This window comes from Dendrobates tinctorius, unplaced genomic scaffold (assembly GCF_039654945.1).
Source record: "Dendrobates tinctorius isolate UK_male_01 unplaced genomic scaffold, ASM3965494v1 ptg000362l, whole genome shotgun sequence".
Taxonomy (NCBI): Eukaryota; Metazoa; Chordata; class Amphibia; order Anura; family Dendrobatidae; genus Dendrobates; species Dendrobates tinctorius.
In genome coordinates, this window is record NW_027362028.1 from 1,993,446 (window position 1) to 2,019,181 (window position 25,736).

The following is a 25,736-nucleotide window of genomic DNA, read 5'->3' on the forward strand; positions in this document are numbered from 1 at the left end:
TATTATAAATCAGTGTTTATTTCACCGCTCGCATAACATCCTGCAATAAACCCAACAAATCGGAAAATGTATAAAAACAAAAAAAAAAAAGTTTTCATTAAGTGCCAGATTTGCAGTACAGTAAGTTCTAGAGATTTCCTTATATGCAAAATTAAACATGGAAAAAAAAAAAAAAAAAAAAAAGCCATTAGAAGCCGTGGTGTCGGAGACGAGCGCCGGAGCCCAGTGTTCGATAAAGTGTGCAATTAGAGTTTGTCAACCTGAAGAAAACCTTATATACAAGGAGAGTTCCGCTGACGAGATCTCGGGACAGAGAAGGATCACACATTAAGCCTAAACCTCTATGTGCAAATAGCATTTGTGACGTCGGCCTCCGCTCTGGGGACAGAATGACGGGATTAAGACTGGAAGCGTTTGGCTACAAGTTACTGTGTGTTTATTGCTGGATATGACGTCGTTCCGGCCCCGTCTACCGCGCCAGAATCTTTATTAAGTTTGCACACATTTCAAAGAACTCTATGGTATGGCTTCCAGGTCGGGGGACCGAGTCATTGCTGGAGGAGTCTGCCGAGGAGGTCAGGGAGGAGGGCACCGATCCGTCACACAGCTTGGCCGGGGCTTCCGCCTCACCGTCTGTTTTCTGGCCGGAGCGCGAGTTGCTTACGGATCCTGAGTGTCTTCGAGGGCCGGCTTCACACTTGGGCTCTGTGACCTCATCTGGTAAAAAAAAAAAAAAAAAAAATTATAAAAATTGAAGACAGGCACGGGAGCGCCCCCTATGTCCCACACAGCCCCCTGGTGTCACACCTACCGTCAATACTGCGGAAGTCGAGCAGGAACGTCCTGCTGTCCACCTGGTACAGCTGCAGGCTCATCTTGGTGTACATGCTGGTCACTGGGTTTTTTCTCCTCACTCGCAGATAATATGGGTTCACCACCTACAGGAGCCAAGCAGAAGAAACCAGCTCCATTACTGGCACAAGTACTGGGGGGCCGCCATCATTTATTGTGTAGATCACGAGTACAGCAACGTGCACGTCCACTTAGTGATCCGCCGGCTGGTGGTCCCACATCATCAGTCCTCAGCACTCCCGAGACCATTGGCTGCCCATGAGCTTAGCCGTTTGAGCCTCAGGAAGGACCTGTGAGCATGTGCTGTGCTTCTCAGCTCCAGACTGCACAGAACAATTATCTACCCTCTTGAGGACTTACTGCCAGAGGGGGAAGGAGGCTGACTAGAAACTTACAGCAAATTCTATCAATTCTTGCCCGAAAGAGATTACTACTAGCAAGTTGACTATACACGGCTGCCAGAAAAGGCACCAATTTGACTTCTGTAAGCTGTTAATGGAGACTAACTCAGGCCTATATTTAGAGCTGCCAGAGGGGGAAGGAGACTGACTTATACACTACTCCAGTAAGGGTACTGTCACACTTAGCGATGTACCAGCAATCCCGACCAGCGATATGACGCTGTCAGGATCGCTGGTACATCGCTAAGTCGTCGCTAGTGAGCTGCCACACAGGCAGATGTCACTAGCGACATCTCTGGGGACGGGGATCGCTACTTACCTGTCACACCAGGCGATCCTGCGTCCTCCCGCCCGGCTCCATGCTCGTCGTCACAGCAGGAAGCGCCGCAGGAAGCTGACGACGAGAAACAGTTCAGCCTGTTCTCGCGCGATCAGCGATAACCAGCGGGGGAGCCGGTCGTAGGCAAGTATCAGACACAGCGATGTCGCTAGCAATATTGCTATAACGTCACTAGTTATAGCGATATCTCTTAGTGAGACAGGCCCTTAAGGGTGAGCAGAAGTAGGATGCACTAAGCTTATTAAGAGATGTGTGCCTCTCTTTCAGAGGCTGTCCATTACTGAAATGCTGTACTTGTTTGTTTTTTTTTTTTTTAAAAAAAAACTTAAACTTCCCTTCCACACAAGCATCACCAATGTGACATTGTTACTCCTAGTGTAGCAGCCCGTGTCACACGAGCACTAAACACTGTCAGAACCGCACCGGCGCAGGAGTCTATTATAAAAGGTTCTCTCTTCACACACAGGGATACAGCAGTTATGAGGGGGCTCTGCACAGCCCCTTCAATTAATTCTGACAATATTTCTTGCATTGGCACAGTGCCCAAAAAGATGTACCTCAGTGTAGCCGTCCGGGACTGGTGTAAACACTGTTGCAAGCTGCAAAAGTTTTGCGAAATCATCAGTTGCATAAAAATGGCACAACACTTCAGATTGATGGGGAGTTAATGGAGTCTATTTATGGTTGCCAGAGGGAGATTAGGCCTAGTCAGTTTCCTTCTCCTGCTAGCAGCCTCATTTGTAGTTCCCCCACAGTCAAGTTATTGGGTCTATACTTGCAGCTGCCAAGGTAGTAGTAGACTGACCAGCTGTAAATCTAGTCCCAAGTCTTTTCCACCTCAGACCGCTGTAAATAGACCTCAAAGTTCCGGGAGGTAGAAGGAAACAGACTGGGACCTTACTGGGGGTTAGATTTACAGCTGTCAGATGGGGAAGGAGTGTGACTGCATTGTGCCTTCTCAAAATACCACAATATTTCCAAAAGTAGCTTAAAATAGTGACCGACATCCTGTCAGGGTTTTTTTTTTTTATGTGAAAAATTCAGAAAATTTCTACCTGCAGTAAGGCATAGGGGCAGTTATGGGAAGTGGGTCATCATTGCAGGAGAAAGATGTTCAGCTCCCTCTAGTGGAGGCTGTATAATCTTATGTAGTGAGCTCCCCTAGTGGTGACTGTATAAATCTATGTAGTGAGCTCCCCCAGTGGTTACTATATAAATCTATATGTAGTGAGCTCCCCCTAGTGGTGACTGTATAAATCTGTATGTAGTGAGCTCCCCCTAGTGGTGACTGTATAAATATGTATGTAGTGAGCTCCCTGTAGTGGTGACTGTATAAATCTGTATGTAGTGAGCTCCCCCTAGTGGTGGCTGTATAAATCTGTATAGTGAGCTCCCTCTAGTACTGACTGTATATATCTGTATGTAGTGATCTCCTCCTAGTGGTGGCGGTATAAATCTGTATGTAGTGAGCTCCCCTAGTGGTGGCTGTATAAATGTGTATGTAGCGAGCTCCCTCTAGTGGTGATGGTCGCACTGCACGTCTCCTGACCTGGCAGCGTGATGTATTGCTATGCAGCTGTCAAGCTCAGGTCAGGAGAGCAGACAGTATGAGGATTGCAATGAGATCTGCACACGGCCGTCTGTCTGCGTCCTTATACAAGCCTCCGACCCTTTGGGACACACATTACCTTTTCGGTGAGTACAGCACCTCGCACTCACCTTCCACTCGTAGTCCAGCTGCTTCATTGCTCGGCAGACCTCCGCCATGATGTCATTGGGCCGACTCTGACTTCTAATGCCAAGATGCCATTTCGCTCTTCTCACCCCGACCTGGTGCTTAGATTTCTGGGGGTTCAGCTCATCCAGAGTGTGTCTCTGCCGGGGGGACTCCGCTACCAGGAACGGGACCCTTTCCGGATGCGGACGGGGCGTGTGAGGCTCTTCTACATAGGAATCCGGGGGGCTGGTGGCCAGATAGAAATCTTTGGCCTCATTCATGATGCGTCGGTTGTCTATGATCAGGTGGTACGCCACCGCCAGTGGGTCCTGGTGATTGCGGCTGTACAGGCAGCTGAGCACCTCCTCCTCCGTACACTCGCACTTCTCACACACTTCTTTTAAGGCTTCATCGTCAATCATGTTTGTACTGTAGGTGGGGTCCTCCGGGAACAGGTACTTGGGGAGGTCCTGCTTAAACCAGTCGTGTTCTCTACAATCAGGAGATTGGATTATTGTTAATCATTCCTTGTGCCAGCCAGGTCATAAAGAGTCAATAAGACAAGCGAGACCACCCCACTCACGACTGACCCCACAGGATAAAATATTTAACCCCTTTACCCCCCACAAGGGTGGTTTGCACATTCATGACCGGGCCAATTTTTACAATTCTGACCACTGTCCCTTTATGAGGTCATAACTCTGGAACGCTTCCATGGATCCCGTGATTCTGACATTGCGTTTGTGAAAAAAAAAAAAACCTGAAATTTGGTGAAAATTTCGCAATTTTCCAACTTTGAATTTTTATGCCCTTAAATCACAGAGATATGGCACACAAAAAACTAAACATTTCCCACATGTTTACTTTACAATTTTGGAACCAACATTTTTTTTTGTTAGGAAGTTATAAAGGTTAAAAAAGTTAGACTAACGATTTCTCATTTTCACAACACCATTTTTTTTTTTTTTTTTTTAGGGGCCACATCACATTTGAAACCACTTTGAGGGGTCTATATGATAGAAAATAACCAAAGTGACACCATTCTAAAAACTGCACCCCTCAAGGTGCTCAAAACCACATCCAAGAAGCTTATTAACCCTTCAGGTGCGTCACAGGAATTTGAATGTTTAAAAAAAAAAAAAAATAAGTGAACATTTAACTTAAACTACCATTTTCGGGCACGTGACATTTTTTGATCGCTTTTTATTCCGATTTTTGGGATGCAGAATGAACAAAAACCAGCGTTTCATGAATTTCTTTTGGGGGAGTGCGTTTACACCGTTCCGCGTGCGGTGAAATTGATAAAGCGGTTTTATTCTTCGGGTCAGTACGGTTACAGTGATACCTCATTTAGGTCTTTATATTTTGGCGCTTTTATTCAATAAAAACATTTATATAAAATAATTATTTTTGCATCGTTTTATTCTGCAAGCTATAACTTATTTTTTCGCTGACGATGCTGTGTGGCAGCTCGTTTTTTGCGGGACAAGATGACGTTTTCAGCGGTACCATGGATATTTATATCCGTCATTTTGATTGCGTGTTATTCCACTTTTTGTTTAGCGGTATGATAAAATTGTTTTGCCTTTTTTTAAGGTGTTCCCTAAAGGGGTTAACTAGTGGGACAGTTTTAAAGGGCGGGTCATTACGGATGCGGCGACACCAAATGTGTACTTTTGTTTTTTTACATATAGAAATTTATTGGGGAATTTTTTTTCTTTTTAGGAGTTTTTTTTAAATATTTGTAAACTTTTTTACTACATTACTATATAGTGTCAGATCGCTGATCTGATGCTTTGCAGAGCACTCAGCAGGCATCGACAAGTCACTTCCCTGCAGGACCTGGAAGGACCCCGCAGCCATTTTGGATCCGGGGTCCTGCAGGAAGGAGACCCTCGGAACAACGCAATCACATTGTGTTGTTCTGGGGGTCTCAGGGAAGCATGCAGAGAGTCGCCCCCCCCCCCCGCACGATGCTTCCCCATGCCACCAGGGAATGTTTGATCGCAGTGTGCCTGGGGTTTAAGTGCCAGGGGCGGTCTGTGACCGCTCCTGCCACTTAGTGCCGGGTGTCAGCGGTGATCAGGTGCGCTCGCCCCGTGAGCTGATCGCTATGAGGTACTATCCCATCCATGGGCATTAAGGTCCAGGGCACATGGACGGGATAGTACATCATATGTCAGAGAGGGGTTAATGACACCCCCCCCCCCTTGCTAAGTCGCAGTTGTGTAGTGGCCGCAGCAGGTACTGCAGATCCACCCCATATTCAGTCACGGCCCTGGATGAGCACACAGGCGATACGTGTAGGAGGCATCACGATGCGTACGACGGCTGCACTACGAGCCGCTCCAGGTCCGAGATTCTGCGGTCAGTACTTACCGGATGTCCTTGATGGTCGCCCTCTTCATGGGATCTACTTGCAGCATGTGCTTCAGAAGGCTGATGACCGGTGGGTTCAGATACTGAGGGGTGTAGAAGATCCCGTCACAGATCTTCTTAAAAAGCGTTGGCACGTGGTCATCGTCGAACGGGAGGGTCCCGCACAGCAATGCATAGAGAATGACCCCGCTGCTCCAGATGTCCACCTCCGGACCCGCGTACAGCCTGAGGCAAACACAGGGACTAATTCTTATTAACTGTCCCACCACTATGGGGGTCGTAGTCAGACATCAGAGGGTCCGCACGCTTTTAGAGTACTTCATAGAAGTGGTCTTTAAAGCCCTGATCTCACATTGGACGCTCATGCACACGGTGCGGTGTGACGACCTGTCGCTTCCAATCATGGCACCTATACAAGGACAGATCACCTGGATCATTTTACTAATTAAAAGTTCATCTTCCGATTATGGAGCATTATTAGTCTATTTTCTGCACAGGATTTATGGGGAAGGGGGGGCGGCCATCTCTCCAGAGCTGTAGTCGGCATTCACGGACCGGTAGGAAGCTGTAGACTGAAGGGTTTGTGACTTATGGGAATATAATGCAAGTTACACTCTGAATGTAAAGCTGGACGCAGGTGGGGAAGATCTCCTAGCCCCTCCTTGCACAAGGATCTCTGCTCAGGCCACAAAGCATGCCCACAACACTGTCCCATAAGTGAGGTCACAGCTCGTCTCCTCCCCTCCCTGCACAGGGACCTCTGCACAGGCCACAGAGCAAGCCCACAACACTGTCACATGAGGTCACAGCTCGTCTCCTCCCCTCCCTGCACAAGGACCTCTGCACAGGCCACAGAGCATGCCCACAACACTGTCCCATAAGTGAGGTCACAGCTCGTCTCCTCCCCTCCCTGCACAGGGACCTCTGCACAGGCCACAGAGCATGCCCACAGCACTGTCACATGAGGTCACAGCTCATCTCCTCCCCTCCCTGCACAGGACACAGAGCATGCCCACAACACTGTCCCATATGTAAGGTCACAGCTAGTCTCCTCCCCTCCCTGCCCAAGGACCTCTGCACAGGCCACAGAGCATGCCCACAACACAGTCCCATAAGTGAGGTCACAGTTCGTCTCCTCCCCTCCCTGCACAGGGACCTCTGCACAGGCCACAGAGCATGCCCACAACACTGTCCCATAAGTGAGGTCACAGCTGGTCTCCTCCCTGCAGAAACTACAGAGCATGCCCACAACACTCCCACAGTAGAGAGCTATTTTTTCTTCTCCTTACCTTCCCGATATTACCTCCGGTGCAGCATAGTTGGGAGAGCCGCAGCTCGTCCTCAGGAATTCTCCATCTGCCATCATATTGGACAGACCTGTAAAGCAAGGACGACAGATCCATCACCAGACCCTGCCGACTCCATAACCACCACCGTAAGAACGGGCAGAGTGTACATCCTGACCGGGCGACTACAACCTCGCTGTGATAGGACGCCCTTCCAACGCCTCGATGATGCTACGAGTTATCCTCCGGGTGTGTACAGTACGCATCTAGACAGATCAGCGCCAGACTCTGGCGGCCATTTTTGGCCCCCTATAGCCTCTGTTGCACTGTATTGCTGGCTGCATCGGAGACGTCATTGTGATGGAGTTTATAACTGTTGCCCCCTTTCTTCTGAGCTCTCCGCAGATATATGGCCAGGAGTGCAGAGGAAAGAAGAGGAGCGCTATGAACTGTCAGGAGCTCACCGACAGACTCTCAGTTAACTCATTTTGCATTCAACAACGGACAGTGGAACTACAAAACTATTCAGGAGCTGAAGAAACAGCAGATCCCAAGGATGTGGAGCATGAGAATCATTGCAAGACGGTGGGAGGTTATGGGGTGTGGGGCCCTCCTTACTGATAACACAGCAGGGGTCAGAGGAGGCCGCTCCCATACCGCCACTTACCAAAGTCCGCTATCTTTGCATTCATGTGCGCGTCCAGAAGAACATTTTCGGGCTTCAAGTCTCGATGCACCACCATGTGTCTGTGGCAATAGTCAACGCCAGAAAGGATTTGCTGGAACAAACGTCGCGACTCCTTCTCATCCAACTGCAAGAAAGACCAAGTTATATAGGAAACATGAAGGGAGGCGCCGGGCTCCGCACACCGCACACTCACCTTCCCGTTCTTACAGATATAATCAAAGAGCTCGCCACCGGCAACATACTCCATTACCATAAAGATATCGGTCGGCGTGCTGATCACCTGGTACCTGAACAACAATGGAGAAAGTGGCATCATGTTCAGGGCAGGAAAACAAATAGATGTCACAGCAGGTGTTTGTTGGTGCTCCAATCCCAGGTTAAATAATGAAATCTCAGCTGCAACCACTAGGGGGAGCTCACTACATACAGATTTATACAGCCACCACTAGGGGGAGCTCACTACATACAGATTTATACAGCCACCACTAGGGGGAGCTCACTACATACAGATTTATATAGCCACCACTAGGGGGAGCTCACTACATAGAGATTTATACAGCCACCACTAGGGGGAGCTCACTACATAGAGATTTATACAGCCACCACTAGGGGGAGCTCACTACATAGAGATTTATACAGCCACCACTAGGGGGAGCTCACTACATACAGATTTATACAGCCACCACTAGGGGGAGCTCACTACATACAGATTTATACAGCCACCACTATGGGGAGCTCACTACATACAGATTTATAGAGCCACCACTAGGGGGAGCTCACTACATACAGCCACCACTAGTGGGAGATCAGTACATACAGATTTATACAGCCACCACTAGGGGGAGCTCACCACATACAGATTTATACAGCCACCACTAGGGGAAGCTCACTACATACAGATTTATACAGTCACCACTAGGAGGAGCTCACTACATACAGATTTATACAGCCACCACTAGGGGGAGATCACTACATACAGATTTATACAGCCACCACTAGGGGGAGATCACTACATACAGATTTATACAGTCACCACTATGGCAAGCGCACAAGCAGACGCGCCGAGGAGACGCTTACAGCTTAATGATATGTGGGTGTCTGAAGAGCTTCAGATTCTGGATCTCCCTGCGGATCTTCCCCACCACATCGAGGCTCCGAATCTTCTGTCTGTTCAGAATCTTCACCGCCACCTTGTGTCCCGTCAGCTCATGCTTCCCGACTGAAAACAAAAAAAAAAAAAAAAAAAGAAAAAAGGAACGAGAAAAGTTAGAGATTTTATCCAACAGGAACCAGACTTTTCAGTGTCAAGAACATGCCCCGAGGTTACCAGAACACACCATCACCTCTCCTATTACGAGGAGTCAGATTATCCGCTCAGTATATTGTCTCTGGAGGACTCGCACAGTGTAATGCCTCATCGGCCCTGTGGAGGTGCTACAGAGAAGTTGAACACATGGTGAGGAGCCCCTAAATGTGCAGCAATTACCAACTTATGAGGACACCAGTGCTACATCCTGACTTCCAGCGCCTACTGTGGCTTTAGCCATTTTGGCCTAAGCTTGGCGCTTGTGCCATTTAAATGATAAACCACCATAGTACGGGCAGCCTGATCTGGAGGCAGCGTGGAACAAGAGGAGGAGAAGAGTAAGAGGTTCCCCGCCAGTGACCCTGGAGGATAGGTGGAGGAAGTGCAGTATGCTTAGGTGACATTATAAATGGGCTCTGTGTCTGAGGTCACGTACACTGGGAAGTGCAGGATCCCGACAGTGTGGCGGCAATGTAACAGGGGCCTGATAGAAATGTAGTAATGTCCTGCAGATAACAGCACAGACGGAGATAAGCGGAGGCCTTGAATGCCTCCGTGCCCTTTTGGCCATTATATTGCAAAATACAGAACACCGATTGCCACAGACGTGACTCCATCCGGAGCCCATGGATGACTGATGGCTCCCCTGCTGACGGCCCCTGTGCCCCCCATGACCTCTACCCATCAATGTGCCCTCCCATTATCTCAGCTGCTATTACGCCACACAAGACTTCGTCCATTAGTGCTCGACTGCTGCCCCTGCATGCAGTCAACAGGGGCGACTGTCAATCACTGACTAGGACCGCCCACCGGACTCCTACACATGCAGCCAGGAATTTCAATATAGAAAATTAAGCTTGGCTGAAACTTCACACAAAAAAGGTTATCAAATCAGCACCTCCAGCCTGAAAATCAGGCACCATTACACCATGACGAGTTTCCTTTTAAGCAGCTTTAAGTCCCCGAGGGACCAATAAGTGACTAATAACTCCTGCTGCAGACAGGACAGTGGTGAGAGGAGGCAGGGGGGAAGCTCCTGCTGCAGACAGGACAGCGGGGAGAGGAGGCAGGGGGGGGGGGGGAAGCTCCTGCTGCAGACAGGACAGTGGGGAGAGGAGGCAGGGGGGGGGAAGCTCCTGCTGCAGACAGGACAGCGGGGAGAGGAGGCAGGGGGGAAGCTCCTGCTGCAGACAGGACAGCGGGGAGAGGAGGCAGGGGGGAAGCTCCTGCTGCAGACAGGACAGCGGGGAGAGGAGGCAGGGGGGAAGCTCCTGCTGCAGACAGGACAGCGGGGAGAGGAGGCAGGGGGGAAGCTCCTGCTGCAGACAGGACAGCGGGGAGAGGAGGCAGGGGGGAAGCTCCTGCTGCAGACAGGACAGCGGGGAGAGGAGGCAGGGGGGAAGCTCCTGCTGCAGACAGGACAGCGGGGAGAGGAGGCAGGGGGGAAGCTCCTGCTGCAGACAGGACAGCGGGGAGAGGAGGCAGGGGGGAAGCTCCTGCTGCAGACAGGACAGCGGGGAGAGGAGGCAGGGGGGAAGCTCCTGCTGCAGACAGGACAGCGGGGAGAGGAGGCAGGGGGGAAGCTCCTGCTGCAGACAGGACAGCGGGGAGAGGAGGCAGGGGGGAAGCTCCTGCTGCAGACAGGACAGCGGGGAGAGGAGGCAGAGGGGAAGCTCCTGCTGCAGACAAGACAGCGGGGAGAGGAGGCAGGGGGGAAGCTCCTGCTGCAGACAAGACAGCGGGGAGAGGAGGCAGGGGGGAAGCTCCTGCTGCAGACAGGACAGCGGGGAGAGGAGGCAGGGGGAAGCTCCTGCTGCAGACAGGACAGCGGGGAGAGGAGGCAGGGGGGAAGCTCCTGCTGCAGACAGGACAGCGGGGAGAGGAGGCAGGGGGGAAGCTCCTGCTGCAGACAGGACAGCGGGGAGAGGAGGCAGGGGGGGGAAGCTCCTGCTGCAGACAGGACAGCAGGGAGAGGAGGCAGAGGGGAAGCTCCTGCTGCAGACAGGACAGCGGGGAGAGGAGGCAGAGGGGAAGCTCCTGCTGCAGACAGGACAGCGGGGAGAGGAGGCAGAGGGGAAGCTCCTGCTGCAGACAGGACAGCGGGGAGAGGAGGCAGAGTGGGAAGCTCCTGCTGCAGACAAGAGAGTGGGGAGAGGAAGCTCCTGCTGCAGACAGGACAGTGGGGAGAGGAGGCAGGGGGAAGCTCCTGCAGCAGACAGGACAGCGGGGAGAGGAGGCAGAGGGGGAAGCTCCTGCTGCAGACAAGACACTGGGGAGAGGAGGCGGGGGGAAGCTCCTGCTGCAGACAGGACAGCGGGGAGAGGAGGCAGAGGGGGAAGCTCCTGCTGCAGACAAGAGAGTGGGGAGAGGAAGCTCCTGCTGCAGACAGGACAGTGGGGAGAGGAGGCAGGGGGGAAGCTCCTGCTGCAGACAGGACAGCAGGGAGAGGAGGCAGAGGGGAAGCTCCTGCTGCAGACAGGACAGCGGGGAGAGGAGGCAGGGGGGGAAGCTCCTGCTGCAGACGGGACAGTGGTGAGAGGAGGCAGGGGGGGGAAGCTCCTGCTGCAGACAGAACAGCGTGGAGAGGAGGGGGGGGGGAGCTCCTGCTGCAGACAGGACAGCGGGGAGAAGAGGCAGAGGGGGAAGCTCCTGCTGCAGACAGGACAGTGGGGAGAGGAGGGGAGGCTCCTGCTGCAGAAAGGACAGTGGGGAGAGGAGGGGAGGGGAAGCTCCCGCTGCAGAGAAAGACAGTGGGGAGAGGAGGGGAGGGAAAGCTCCTGCTGCAGACAAGACAGTGGGGAGAGGAGGCGGGGGGGGGGGGAGCTCCCGCTGCAGAGAAAGACAGTGGGGAGAGGAGGGGGGGGGGGAAGCTCCTGCTGCAGACGGCACAGTGGGGAGTGGAGCAAGGAGGCTGGGGGGGGGGGAAATCTCCTGCTGCAAAATCTTAATTTACAGACAATGTTTCTTTTTTTAATATACAAGTTTTACATTACAATTAGAGACAAACCGGAATAAATTGGATAATGTGGGATAACAGGAGCTGGACTTGTTTTTGGTGCATTTTCAGTGCTTACACAATTGCTTTGCTGGATCACACTAGATCCAGTCTGAACAAGGACAGACAAGACTCCCCCGGCCCGGAGACGTATACAAGGTGTAGGACACCGGAATGTCTCGTATCTCCTCCACAGGGTTAATGTGTCAGGAAGGCGGCTGCTTGTCTTCCTTCCACTCTGCAGGTCACACATTTATGATCTGTCTACAAGGGGAACCTGCTGAAGGTGAAGGGAGCGCTGCGCCTGCGGACCGCCCTACAACACAGCGGGACCACTGAAAGGAAGCCATAAAGATATAGGACACTGGAGTAGACGCCCCGTGGTGACCAGAAGCCCCCGGCTGTGCCGTCCAACAAGGTTCTGCCATGGAAGTCGGCAGGTACAGGAGCAGCGCGGCCGCAGAACATGGCACTACCGCAAGGAGCCTCATCCGCCACCAACGAGCAAACCGGACCCCAAAACCGACCCCAAGGCTGAGATGTCAGCATCTGATCCGTGATCCTGAGTGCCCACCAGTCTGAAGGCAGCCATGTTTATTTTGCACCCCCCCGTAGAGCAATGTTCTGTACACCCCAATACTTCTATAGAACGTTACATGTAAGCACATCCACAGGTACAATGAGATAGAGCGGGACCCCCGGCCCCCCAGCAGGTGACACCCCTAAATTAATGATTTAAAGGGGCAGACTGAGTGGACGCATCAGCTCCAACCCACCTCCTCATCACTTTGGGTGCAGTGATCGATGGGGGTCCCCTGTAAAGACTTCCATGACCTAGGGACTATTTTGGGGAGATGGGAGTCACTTATCTGGTATCATTTATCTGGTTGAAATTTGAGTCTCCATGGAGCAGTGTCATGGGGGTCTCCAAACCATCACCAGTAACTAATATCAGGGGGAAAGACAGGCCGCACTGCTGGGACACAACATCTTTCTGGCATCAGCTGAGACACGTGGTTGTCAGACGTCTCCAGCAGCGGCTTATTCCCATCACTCTATTGAGAACAATGCATGATCAGCCAAAATGAGCGTGCATAATGTATATGGAGAGTCAGCCAAGACGTAGAATATTTTATTCTGGGGAGGAAGCTATCGGAAGAAGAGTGCCATTAAAGAGGACAAGGTCTTGCTGTGATTGCGCCATAAAGCCCGGGTCGTATCGGCACAGCCTAATGCACAATCACAACGTGCACCAGAATCTGGGACTTTATACAGAAAAAAAAAAAAAAAGCACAAGTCTACAAAATAACAAAGGTATCAAAAATAAAGTCTGTTTTTGCATTTCATTTAAAAAAAAAAAAAATTGCAGTTTGCAAAAGCAAAGCAGCGGCTGTGGGAAGAGGGCGATATGTTCTAGGGACCCCACACTGATTAGGCAGGGGGTCGTCCAGTAAGGGGCAATCTCATTAGAGGGAACCCGTCTGCGGGTTCATGCTGCCCAGACCCGGGGAGCGCGGCACCAGGCAGATCCCGGCTCCACCATTACAGAGTTCTCTCTCAAACGCTCCGGTGTTAAGACACAATAGACTGAAGACCCAACTGAGGACCAAAAGGCGGAGAAGACCACCTGGGATCACCCCCCGGCCGGATCTTCGGGCTGAGAAAAGCCGGACTCGTCTGGTCTGTGGCTGGATCTGAATGGATCTCCGGGCGTTGCAGAGAAACACAGTATATACCTGGATGCAATCACATCAGGCGCAGATTTTGTGGGTCTGGTTGTGGCCAATGTCACCTCACAGCTCCAGGGTTTGGGTTTGCCATGGTACGATTTTCCAGTGATCCGATCCTTATCAGGGGTCTTCCTCCTACTATGAAGAGCTCAGCGGGCACAAGGCAGCTCCATAATACACGCCAATGGCACACGGAGGGGGGCAGAAGGAGGAAACAGTCCGGGCACACGAGGATTAGCAGGCACAATACAGCCCCACATACGCTGACGGCAGGGGACATGATGTGGGACCAGCCCGGGCACAATGAGGGACCAGTCCGGGCACAATGCGGCCCCGTATTATACGCTGATGGCGGGAGGCACAATGCGGCCCCGTATTATACGCTGATGGCGGGAGGCACAATGAGGGACCAGTCCGGACACAATGCGGCCCCGTATTATACGCTGATGACGGGGGGCACAATGCGGCCCCGTATTATACGCCGATGGCGGGGGGCACAATGAGGGACCAGTCGGGGCACAATGCGGCCCCATATTGTGCCCCCCGCCATCGGTGTATAATGAGGGGCCAGTCTGGGCACAATGCGGCCCAGTATTATATGCCGATGGCGGGGAGGGCACAATGAGGGACCAGTCCGGGCACAATGCGGCCCTGTATTATACGCCGGGGGGGGCACAACGAGGGACCAGTCCGCGCACAATACGGCCCCGTATTATACGCTGATGGCGGGGAACACAATGAGGGACCAGTCCGGGCACAATGCGGCCCAGTATTATACGCCGATGGCGGGGGGCACAATGCGGCCCCGTATTATACGCCGATGGCGGGGGGCACAATGCGGCCCCGTATTATACGCCGATGGCGGGGGGCACAATGCGGCCCCGTATTATACGCCGATGGCGGGGGGCACAATGCGGCCCCGTATTATACGCCGATGGCGGGGGGCACAATGCGGCCCCGTATTATACACCGATGGCGGGGGGCACAATGCGGCCCCGTATTATACACCGATGGCGGGGGGCACAATGCGGCCCCGTATTATACACCGATGGCGGGGGGCACAATGCGGCCCCGTATTATACACCGATGGCGGGGGGCACAATGCGGCCCCGTATTATACACCGATGGCGGGGGGCACAATGCGGCCCCGTATTATACACCGATGGCGGGGGGCACAATGCGGCCCCGTATTATACACCGATGGCGGGGGGCACAATGCGGCCCCGTATTATACACCGATGGCGGGGGGCACAATGCGGCCCCGTATTATACACCGATGGCGGGGGGCACAATGCGGCCCCGTATTATACACCGATGGCGGGGGGCACAATGCGGCCCCGTATTATACACCGATGGCGGGGGGCACAATGCGGCCCCGTATTATACACCGATGGCGGGGGGCACAATGCGGCCCCGTATTATACACCGATGGCGGGGGGCACAGTGCGGCCCCGTATTATACACCGATGGCGGGGGGCACAATGCGGCCCCGTATTATACACCGATGGCGGGGGGCACATGGAGAGCAGTTTCACCTGCAGACGTGCATTACCTTTTACTGTGGCATGTGAACGATGTTGAGGGTCGCCCTTCTCGTCCTCGGGGGGGTTAAATACGAATCAAATATATAGCGCCAAGAGTTTTAAAGGGATGGGAAAGGAGATGACGGAGAGTCACTGGATTCATAGATGGTGATGAGTGATAATCACTCGTTATCTCCTGCTCTACTAGCGGACGGCGGTCTCGTTACTGGAGCATGGGGCATTGCTGGACCCATCAGCCCACGGGGGCAACACCCTACAGACCTCCGAGTACCGGGAGGAGCTGGGGGTCAGCCGCTGGTTGGGGGCTCGCCGGGGTCCGGTCCAGTGGCCTCAGGCTGCAGACCTCCATGTCTTGGGGCGCGAGGGGTCGAGGTTTATGCCGCGGACTCAGGGCGGGAGCCAGCAGTGACCAGGGCCATACACCACAATGACATCACAGGTCACTGATGACATCACACTGACAACCAGCCAATAAGGACAGCGCAACAATGGCGTCACCCAGCTCGCCCGCCCCCACAGGGCTCAGGATAATAAGCCAGTGACAGATCGCCAGTCAGCACAAGTCGCCACACCTCAGCCCTTCCTCCTCATCCCCCGCAGCCCGCACTCACCCTTCACTTTGCCGAACGTGCCGACCCCCAGCGTGTCCCCCAGGATGTAGTGGCCGATCTTCACCCGGCTGTCGTGATGCTTCTGTTTATCAGCCGCCATCTTCAGCGAGGAACTGCGCGCGCTCCCGGCAGCGACGGAGAGGCCGCGGTGCACGAGCCGGACGGGGCGGAGCCAGGAACTAGCGTCTGGGGGCGGGGCTTCCAGGACGCAAGCATTCTTTATGATAGGCACGGCAAGATGCTGATTGGTTGTTTGAGAAATGGGCGGGGTCAGCGGTGTTTCCTGGTAAACACAAAACAAATGTCAGTTCTGTGTGGAGTGAGGAGCGGGCGGAGCCGCCGCAGACAGCAGGAGGACTACTCGCTCACTGCACGGAGCGGACACACGAGGCTGGTGTCAGTCCCAGCAGGTCTCTCCTCACCCGCACGGTCGCACCTGATCCTCAGGTCCCATAAGATCACACATCAACTCTCACCTGATCCTCAGGTCCCATTAGATCACACGTCACCTGTACCTGATCCACAGGTCCCATTAGATCACACGTTACCTGCACCTGATCCTCAGGTCCCATTAGATCACACGTTACCTGCACCTGATCCTCAGGTCCCATTAGATCACACGTCACCTGCACCTGATCCTCAGGTCCCATTAGATCACACGTCACCTGCACCTGATCCTCAGGTCCCATTAGATCACACGTTACCTGCACCTGATCCTCAGGTCCCATTAGATCACACGTTACCTGCACCTGATCCTCAGGTCCCATTAGATCACACATCAACTCTCACCTGATCCTCAGGTCCCATTAGATCACACGTCACCTGTACCTGATCCACAGGTCCCATTAGATCACACGTCACCTGCACCTGATCCTCAGGTCCCATTAGATCACACATCAACTCTCACCTGATCCTCAGGTCCCATTAGATCACACGTCACCTGTACCTGATCCACAGGTCCCATTAGATCACACGTCACCTGCACCTGATCCTCAGGTCCCATTAGATCACACATCAACTCTCACCTGATCCTCAGGTCCCATTAGATCACACGTCACCTGTACCTGATCCACAGGTCCCATTAGATCACACGTCACCTGCACCTGATCCTCAGGTCCCATTAGATCACACGTTACCTGCACCTGATCCTCAGGTCCCATTAGATCACACGTCACCTGCACCTGATCCTCAGGTCCCATTAGATCACACGTCACCTGCACCTGATCCTCAGGTCCCATTAGATCACACGTCACCTGTACCTGATCCTCAGGTCCCATTAGATCACACGTTACCTGCACCTGATCCTCAGGTCCCATTAGATCACACGTCACCTGCACCTGATCCTCAGGTCCCATTAGATCACACGTCACCTGCACCTGATCCTCAGGTCCCATTAGATCACACGTCACCTGCACCTGATCCTCAGGTCCCATTAGATCACACGTCACCTGCACCTGATCCTCAGGTCCCATTAGATCACACGTCACCTGCACCTGATCCTCAGGTCCCATTAGATTACACGTCACCTGCACCTGATCCTCAGGTCCCATTAGATCACACGTCACCTGCACCTGATCCTCAGGTCCCATTAGATCACACGTCACCTGCACCTGATCCTCAGGTCCCATTAGATCACACGTCACCTGCACCTGATCCTCAGGTCCCATTAGATCACACGTCACCTGCACCTGATCCTCAGGTCCCATTAGATCACACGTCACCTGCACCTGATCCTCAGGTCCCATTAGATCACACGTCACCTGCACCTGATCCTCAAATCCCATTAGCTCACACATTACCTGCACCTGATCCTCAGATCCCATTAGATCACACGTTACCTGTACCTGATCCTCAAATCCCATTAGCTCACACATTACCTGCACCTGATCCTCAGATCCCATTAGATCACACGTTACCTGTACCTGATCCTCAGATCCCATTAGCTCACACATTACCTGCACCTGATCCTCAGATCCAATTAGATCACACGTTACCTGTACCTGATCCTCAGATCCCATTAGCTCACACATTACCTGGTTGCTTTTCCAGATCCTACTTGATCTGGTGTTGCTCCAGTAGCACAGTGCCCAAAGTTTGGGGCTCCACTCACTTCCAACAAGCCCTTCCCACTTGTCCATCACTTCCTCACACTCTTTCTCATCATACACCCGTCACGTCCCCCACCTAACATCAGCCTACTCCATGAACAGAATGAGGATATGGCACTTTTGGTATTAAAAAAAAAAGACTTATCAGAGAAATCTTCTTCCTTCTGGACTGATCTTTCGCTTTCAATTCAGGGGTAAAATCTGTTTTCCCATTACTGAGACAGAAGATGACAGTTGGTGCTTGTAAGATTCTATGAAGAAGAGAGAAGCTAAAGGAAGACACAGACATTTCGTTGCAAGTTCCATAATAAGTAACATCACATTTTATAGTTGGGGTCATTATGAATGTGGAGATCCCGATTAAGGTAATTTTGTAATTATTTTTTTTACATAGTAAAGAAACAGTTAAGAGGAAAACTGGAGGTAATGGAGCATCTCTGGAGAGACCTGAGAATGGCTGTCCACCAACATTCACCATCTAACCTGACGGAACTGGAGAGGATCTGCAAGGAAGAATGGCAGAGGATCCCCAAATCCAGGGGTGAAAAACTTGTTGCATCATTCCCAAGAAGACTCATGGCTGTACTAGCTCAAAGGTGCGTCTACTCAATACTGAGCAAAGGGTCTGAATACTTATGACCATGGGAGATTTCAGTTTTTCTTTTTTTTAATATATTTGCAAAAATTTCTACATTTCTGTTTTTTTCAGTCAATATGGGTTGCAGAGTGTACATTAATGAGAAAAAAATGAACTTTTTTGAATTTACCAGATGGCTGCAACGAAACAGAGTGAAAAATTTAAAGGGGTCTGAATACTTTCCGTTCCCACTGTATAAGCTATGTGGGCTCACACTGCATACAGGAGGCTATGTGGGGCCTCACACTGTACCTAGGGAGATATGTGGGGGCTCATATTGAATACAGGAGTCTATGTGGGGACACATCTACATATAAAATTTAATGTATGTGTGTATCACCAACCAATCACGAAGCATCTTTCATTTCACCAGAGCTGTTTAAAAGAAGCTGAGCTGTGATTGGTTGCTATGAGCAACAGTTTTCCTTGCAACCAATCACTAAGCATCTTTCATTTCACCAGAGCTATTTAATAGATGAAAGCTGAACTGTGATTGGTTGCTATGAGCAACAGTTTTCCCACTCCACAACAACACCTCAGAAGACACTGACCGAGTGGGAGAAATCTATCATCCCCGGGAACATAAGCTCCCAGCCGTTGTCTGCCCCCAAGAAAGGAGCAGAGAGCACATGACAGAAATGGATCACCTCTCCAGTGCCCATATACCCATCACACATCCTCCATCTCATTGGCACCTTCCCTCTTAAACGGATCATTGGTATAGAAGTCAGGGCAAATCCACTTTGCATTCTGATTCTGACCCCAGGCCCCTCTTAAAGGGATCCCCGGTATGGAAGTTAGGGCAAATCCACTTAACTCTGCGCTTTGCTATTGACCCCAGGCTTCTATTAAAGGGATCATTGGTATGGAAGTCAGGACCGTTCCACTCAAGGCTGTGGTTCTGACACCAGGCTGACGAAATGATGTGGGATATTAGTGGTAGTAGTCCGGTGGCTCTGGCTGACTGGATGATGTGGGATATTAGGGGCAGTAGTCCAGTAGCTCTGGCTGACGGGATGATGTGGGATATTAGTGGTAGTAGTCCGGTGGTTCTGGCTGACGGGATGATGTGGGATATTAGTGGGAGTAGTCCGGTGGTTCTGGCTGATGGGATGATGTGGGATATTAGGGGTAGTAGTCCGGTAGCTCTGGCTGATGGGATGATGTGGGATATTAGTGGGAGTAGTCCGGTGGCTCTGGCTGATGGGATGATGTGGGATATTAGGGGTAGTAGTCCGGTGGTTCTGGCTGATGGGATGATGTGGGATATTAGTGGTAGTAGTCCGGTGGTTCTGGCTGATGGGATGATGTGGGATATTAGGGGTAGTAGTCCGGTAGCTCTGGCTGATGGGATGATGTGGGATATTAGGGGTAGTAGTCCGGTAGCTCTGGCTGATGGGATGATGTGGGATATTAGGGGTAGTAGTCCGGTAGCTCTGGCTGACGGGATGATGTGGGATATTAGGGGGAGTAGTCCGGTGGTTCTGGCTGATGGGATGATGTGGGATATTAGGGGTAGTAGTCCGGTGGTTCTGGCTGATGGGATGATGTGGGATATTAGGGGTAGTAGTCCGGTAGCTCTGGCTGATGGGATGATGTGGGATATTAGTGGTAGTAGTCCGGTGGTTCTGGCTGATGGGATGATGTGGGATATTAGGGGTAGTAGTCCGGTAGCTCTGGCTGATGGGATGATGTGGGATATTAGGGGTAGTAGTCCGGTAGCTCTGGCTGATGGGATGATGTGGGATATTAGGGGTAGTAGTCCGGTGGCTCTGGCTGACGGGATGATGTGGGATATTAGGGGGAGTAGTCCGGTGGTTCTGGCTGATGGGATGATGTGGGATATTAGGGGTAGTAGTCCGGTAGCTCTGGCTGATGGGATGATGTGGGATATTAGGGGTAGTAGTCCGGTGGCTCTGGCTGACGGGATGATGTGGGATATTAGTGGGAGTAGTCCGGTGGTTCTGGCTGATGGGATGATGTGGGATATTAGGGGTAGTAGTCCGGTAGCTCTGGCTGATGGGATGATGTGGGATATTAGGGGTAGTAGTCCGGTGGCTCTGGCTGACGGGATGATGTGGGATATTAGGGGGAGTAGTCCGGTGGCTCTGGCTGACGGGATGATGTGGGATATTAGGGGTAGTAGTCCGGTAGCTCTGGCTGATGGGATGATGTGGGATATTAGGGGTAGTAGTCCGGTGGCTCTGGCTGACGGGATGATGTGGGATATTAGGGGTAGTAGTCCGGTGGCTCTGGCTGACGGGATGATGTGGGATATTAGGGGCAGTAGTCCGGTGGCTCTGGCTGACGGGACGATGTGGGATATTAGGGGTAGTAGTCCGGTGGCTCTGGCTGATGGGATGATGTGGGATATTAGGGGTAGTAGTCCGGTGGCTCTGGCTGACGGGATGATGTGGGATATTAGGGGCAGTAGTCCGGTGGCTCTGGCTGATGGGATGATGTGGGATATTAGGGGTAGTAGTCCGGTGGCTCTGGCTGACGGGATGATGTGGGATATTAGGGGTAGTAGTCCGGTGGCTCTGGCTGACGGGATGATGTGGGATATTAGGGGTAGTAGTCCGGTGGTTCTGGCTGATGGGATGATGTGGGATATTAGGGGTAGTAGTCCGGTGGCTCTGGCTGACGGGATGATGTGGGATATTAGGGGTAGTAGTCCGGTAGCTCTGGCTGATGGGATGATGTGGGATATTAGGGGTAGTAGTCCGGTGGCTCTGGCTGGCGGGATGATGTGGGATATTAGTGGTAGTAGTCCGGTGGCTCTGGCTGACGGGATGATGTGGGATATTAGGGGCAGTAGTCCGGTGGCTCTGGCTGACGGGACGATGTGGGATATTAGGGGTAGTAGTCCGGTGGCTCTGGCTGATGGGATGATGTGGGATATTAGGGGTAGTAGTCCGGTGGCTCTGGCTGACGGGATGATGTGGGATATTAGGGGCAGTAGTCCGGTGGCTCTGGCTGATGGGATGATGTGGGATATTAGGGGTAGTAGTCCGGTGGCTCTGGCTGACGGGATGATGTGGGATATTAGGGGTAGTAGTCCGGTGGCTCTGGCTGACGGGATGATGTGGGATATTAGGGGTAGTAGTCCGGTGGTTCTGGCTGATGGGATGATGTGGGATATTAGGGGTAGTAGTCCGGTGGCTCTGGCTGACGGAATGATGTGGGATATTAGTGGTAGTAGTCCGGTGGTTCTGGCTGATGGGATGATGTGGGATATTAGGGGTAGTAGTCCGGTAGCTCTGGCTGATGGGATGATGTGGGATATTAGGGGTAGTAGTCCGGTAGCTCTGGCTGATGGGATGATGTGGGATATTAGGGGTAGTAGTCCGGTGGCTCTGGCTGACGGGATGATGTGGGATATTAGGGGGAGTAGTCCGGTGGTTCTGGCTGATGGGATGATGTGGGATATTAGGGGTAGTAGTCCGGTAGCTCTGGCTGATGGGATGATGTGGGATATTAGGGGTAGTAGTCCGGTGGCTCTGGCTGACGGGATGATGTGGGATATTAGTGGGAGTAGTCCGGTGGTTCTGGCTGATGGGATGATGTGGGATATTAGGGGTAGTAGTCCGGTAGCTCTGGCTGATGGGATGATGTGGGATATTAGGGGTAGTAGTCCGGTGGCTCTGGCTGACGGGACGATGTGGGATATTAGGGGTAGTAGTCCGGTGGCTCTGGCTGATGGGATGATGTGGGATATTAGGGGTAGTAGTCCGGTAGCTCTGGCTGATGGGATGATGTGGGATATTAGGGGCAGTAGTCCGGTGGCTCTGGCTGATGGGATGATGTGGGATATTAGGGGTAGTAGTCCGGTGGCTCTGGCTGACGGGATGATGTGGGATATTAGGGGTAGTAGTCCGGTGGCTCTGGCTGACGGGATGATGTGGGATATTAGGGGTAGTAGTCCGGTGGTTCTGGCTGATGGGATGATGTGGGATATTAGGGGTAGTAGTCCGGTGGCTCTGGCTGACGGAATGATGTGGGATATTAGGGGTAGTAGTCCGGTGGCTCTGGCTGACGGGATGATGTGGGATATTAGGGGTAGTAGTCCGGTGGCTCTGACTGACGGGATGATGTGGGATATTAGGGGTAGTAGTCCGGTGGCTTTGGCTGATGGGATGATGTGGGATATTAGGGGTAGTAGTCCGGTGGCTCTGGCTGATGGGATGAGTGGGATATTAGGGGTAGTAGTCCGGTAGCTCTGGCTGATGGGATGATGTGGGATATTAGGGGTAGTAGTCCGGTGGCTCTGGCTGACGGGATGATGTGGGATATTAGGGGTAGTTGTCTGGTAGCTCTGGCTGATGAAATGATGTGGGATAGTAGGGGTAGTTGTCCGGTAGCTCTGGCTGATGGGATGATGTGGGATATTAGGGGTAGTAGTCCGGTGGCTCTGGCTGATGGGATGATGTGGGATATTGTCGGGGTAGCTATTGAGGGAGGGCTAAATTAACCCTTCACGGTTGAGCCAGTGATGTCCAAATTATTCCACAGAGTGTTGCTAGCCACTCAAATGACCACACGGAGACGGGGGTCTCTGTACGGGAGGATCAAGGCAGATCACTCGTCCCCTTTATTTTAGTCACTTCTTTTATAATCTTTTGCTTAATTATGCAAAGTTCTCAACCACCAATAGCATCATTTCACTTTATAAGCCAATAATTTTGCAAGAAAACCGGAAACTACATATATGTCCGTATCCAAAAGTAGTATAATGGCATATTCTTCAGAATTCTACACCCCCGCCTCCCTTATCTTGCACCTGATGGGAACAGTCTGGTTTCATGACAGCCCATCCCAATTACAAAAATTTATCTTACAGCAACAAAAATGGGGAAACGAAACCTTCAGAGAATGGATAAAACGAAACTTCAGCTTTGATTTTAGTTTTAACCCTTCACATTCCCCCCTAGATAAATTTTTTAACACATATGCAGCATCAGAGGTGCTATCCCAAGCTAACCGCTGCTTGAGGGGTACTGGTCTTCACATGACTGATGCAGTGTTACCAGTCATGGCTGTCTCGGCGCACCCGTCCCCCCTGTATACTGCAGTTCACGAATAACAATTTTTGATGACGGTGGGGGAGATCTTTTGTAGGTAGCCATGTGCTTGGCTTCAAAATCTTCATCAAGTAGCCTTTTGAGATCAGTGCAGAGAAAAGCAGGGGCAACGACACCTTTGGTATCATCATTAGCTGGCTTAGTGCAGAATTTCCTAATACATACAGAAATACACCAAAGAACAAGTTTTAGTATCACATATACAACAAGGATACAGGCAGCAATGTGTAACAAGCTCTGTAAGATCCCAGCTACCCAGCCCCCAATTCCCTTAAACCAATTGGCTGGATTGAGAAAGGAGAAGGTGTCTGACCACCAACTGTCCTTATTACGATCATTGTCTTTATCGTATTGATCTCTGAGTCTTTGAATATCTTCTAACTTTAACTTTTAACTTCTACCAATAATAATATGGAAAATGCGAAAAACCAAAACATTATGCCCCATTATTTGCTATTGGCTTGTTGGGTGATGAGAACTTGTATATTAATTGGGTCTGCCATCTACTCCGATTAAAACAGCGGCCTGTATGACAATCTCTGAAAGTGTCCGAATCGGGCACAGCGCCAGAATTGCAGAAAATAATTAGCAGGGAGGGCTGGGGTTTTTGCAAACCAAGGAGAATTGACTTTTTATCTGTATATTGGCTTGTGGATGTAAGTGTTTATGTCTGATGGGTCAACTATACAGACTTGTATACCATTTAACATACTATATAAGTCGGTAATAGTGACTTCTACATAGTGTATGTTTATCTTTGTTTATTGTGTGCTGATATGCTAATTGTGCAGTGTATTCTATAACCAGTTTGTTGACTTCAGAGTTAGATAGGGAAAGGCTGTCAGGGTGGACTGAAGGACACTGGGTAAATCTAAAATAGATCACATGCCTCGGGTATAAAAGAGACTTTTTTTTCTTCTGGTTGGTGTGACTCTTCAGGATCTCAGCTCAGGGTACTTCAGACTCGGCTGAAAGAACACAGGACTGCTCTCGGTTATCTCCCTACGCTTGTCGTTACCTCCTCTCTGTGTGTTATCACAGGTGGAATAGCGACCCTGGAAGCTCGGCCATAACATCTACCATTATCCTGGCAAGTCAGCGGAAGGGAAGAGTGAGACCCTGTAATGTGCACCATCTTGGGGTAATTGCTGGGATTGTTCTGTTTGCTATTGGATGTTGTGGTTCAATAAAGTATTGTCACACTGTTTTACCCTAACCCTGTGTTGTCTGTGTAGTGTTCTGCCCACGGGGAGATAGAGCGGGGGTTCAGTGGTATGAGCCCTGGTCCATGCAGTCTTGCTAAAGGCAGCCAGGCCAGCGGACGAGAGCACCCACTGACTCAGTTTCTCCACAGCACTGTACTTCGCCTTGGCCACGGCTGCTGCCATATTGGATTGCACGTGAGTTCAGATGTTGTGAATGTCCAGAGAGATAATGTTCACAGCAGGGTGTAGACACTTTAATACACTTGGCAGTGGAAACGAGGCTCTTGACCAAAAACCATGATCTGCGCTGAGCAGATCACAAGTCTCTGTTACACCAGCAAGGTCAGTAGTCTCTGACCGCTGGATGACAGGCTTGTGAATCTCTTACTTTCTTTGGGCGGCACAGGTGGCTCAGTGGATAGCACTGCAGCGCTGGGGTCCTGGGTTCAAATCCCACCAAGGACACCATCTGCAAGGAGTTTGTTCTCCCCGTGTTTGCGTGGGTTTCCTCCCACATTCCAAAGACATAGTGATAGGAAATTTAGATTGTGAGCCCCCATTATCAGTGATGATAATGTGTGCAAACTGTAAAGCGCTGCGGAATATGTTAGTGCTATATAAAAATAAAGATTATAATTACTTTCCAAGATCCCCAGTGCGGCTTTTGATTAGCCGGGCTGGCGCAACTTTATTGTTGTGGTGTGATGCAATGTAACACTGGTGGATGTGGACCCACTACGCCACGGCCCGGGCTTACTCTGGAGGGGCGTAACTGACTATCTGGTATTCACTAGAGCCTCTGATGGTGAGAAAGGCTTGGCCGCAGGTAGTCACCAAGCACCACTCCAGGACAGTC

At 51.4% G+C, this 25,736-nt stretch overlaps 1 protein-coding gene and 1 long non-coding RNA gene across 5 annotated transcripts; one reads left to right on the forward strand and one right to left on the reverse strand.

Moving 5' to 3' along the window:
- Positions 1-18,002, reverse strand: PRKAA1 (protein kinase AMP-activated catalytic subunit alpha 1). 4 transcript variants are annotated; one of them, XM_073562659.1, is made up of 10 exons: positions 17,883-18,002; positions 15,850-16,132; positions 8,741-8,882; positions 7,857-7,950; positions 7,643-7,787; positions 6,979-7,066; positions 5,690-5,914; positions 3,313-3,802; positions 812-938; positions 1-717 (listed from the first exon to the last, which is right to left on the reverse strand). In XM_073562659.1, the coding sequence occupies exons 1-10, from the start codon at positions 17,985-17,987 to the stop codon at positions 470-472; spliced, it is 1,947 nt and encodes a 648-aa protein (XP_073418760.1). In that variant the 5' UTR covers positions 17,988-18,002; the 3' UTR covers positions 1-469. The 4 variants fall into 4 exon arrangements, with proteins under 4 accessions (XP_073418760.1, XP_073418757.1, XP_073418758.1 ...); XM_073562656.1 differs by having other exon boundaries at positions 7,643-7,950; XM_073562657.1 differs by lacking the exon at positions 17,883-18,002 and adding an exon at positions 16,437-16,525 and having other exon boundaries at positions 7,643-7,950.
- Positions 16,129-24,891, forward strand: LOC141075561 (uncharacterized). Its single transcript, XR_012227298.1, has 4 exons — positions 16,129-16,259; positions 18,150-18,268; positions 18,352-18,553; positions 24,717-24,891. It is a non-coding gene; the product is annotated as an uncharacterized lncRNA (long non-coding RNA).
- The last annotated feature ends 845 nt before the right edge of the window (positions 24,892-25,736 follow it).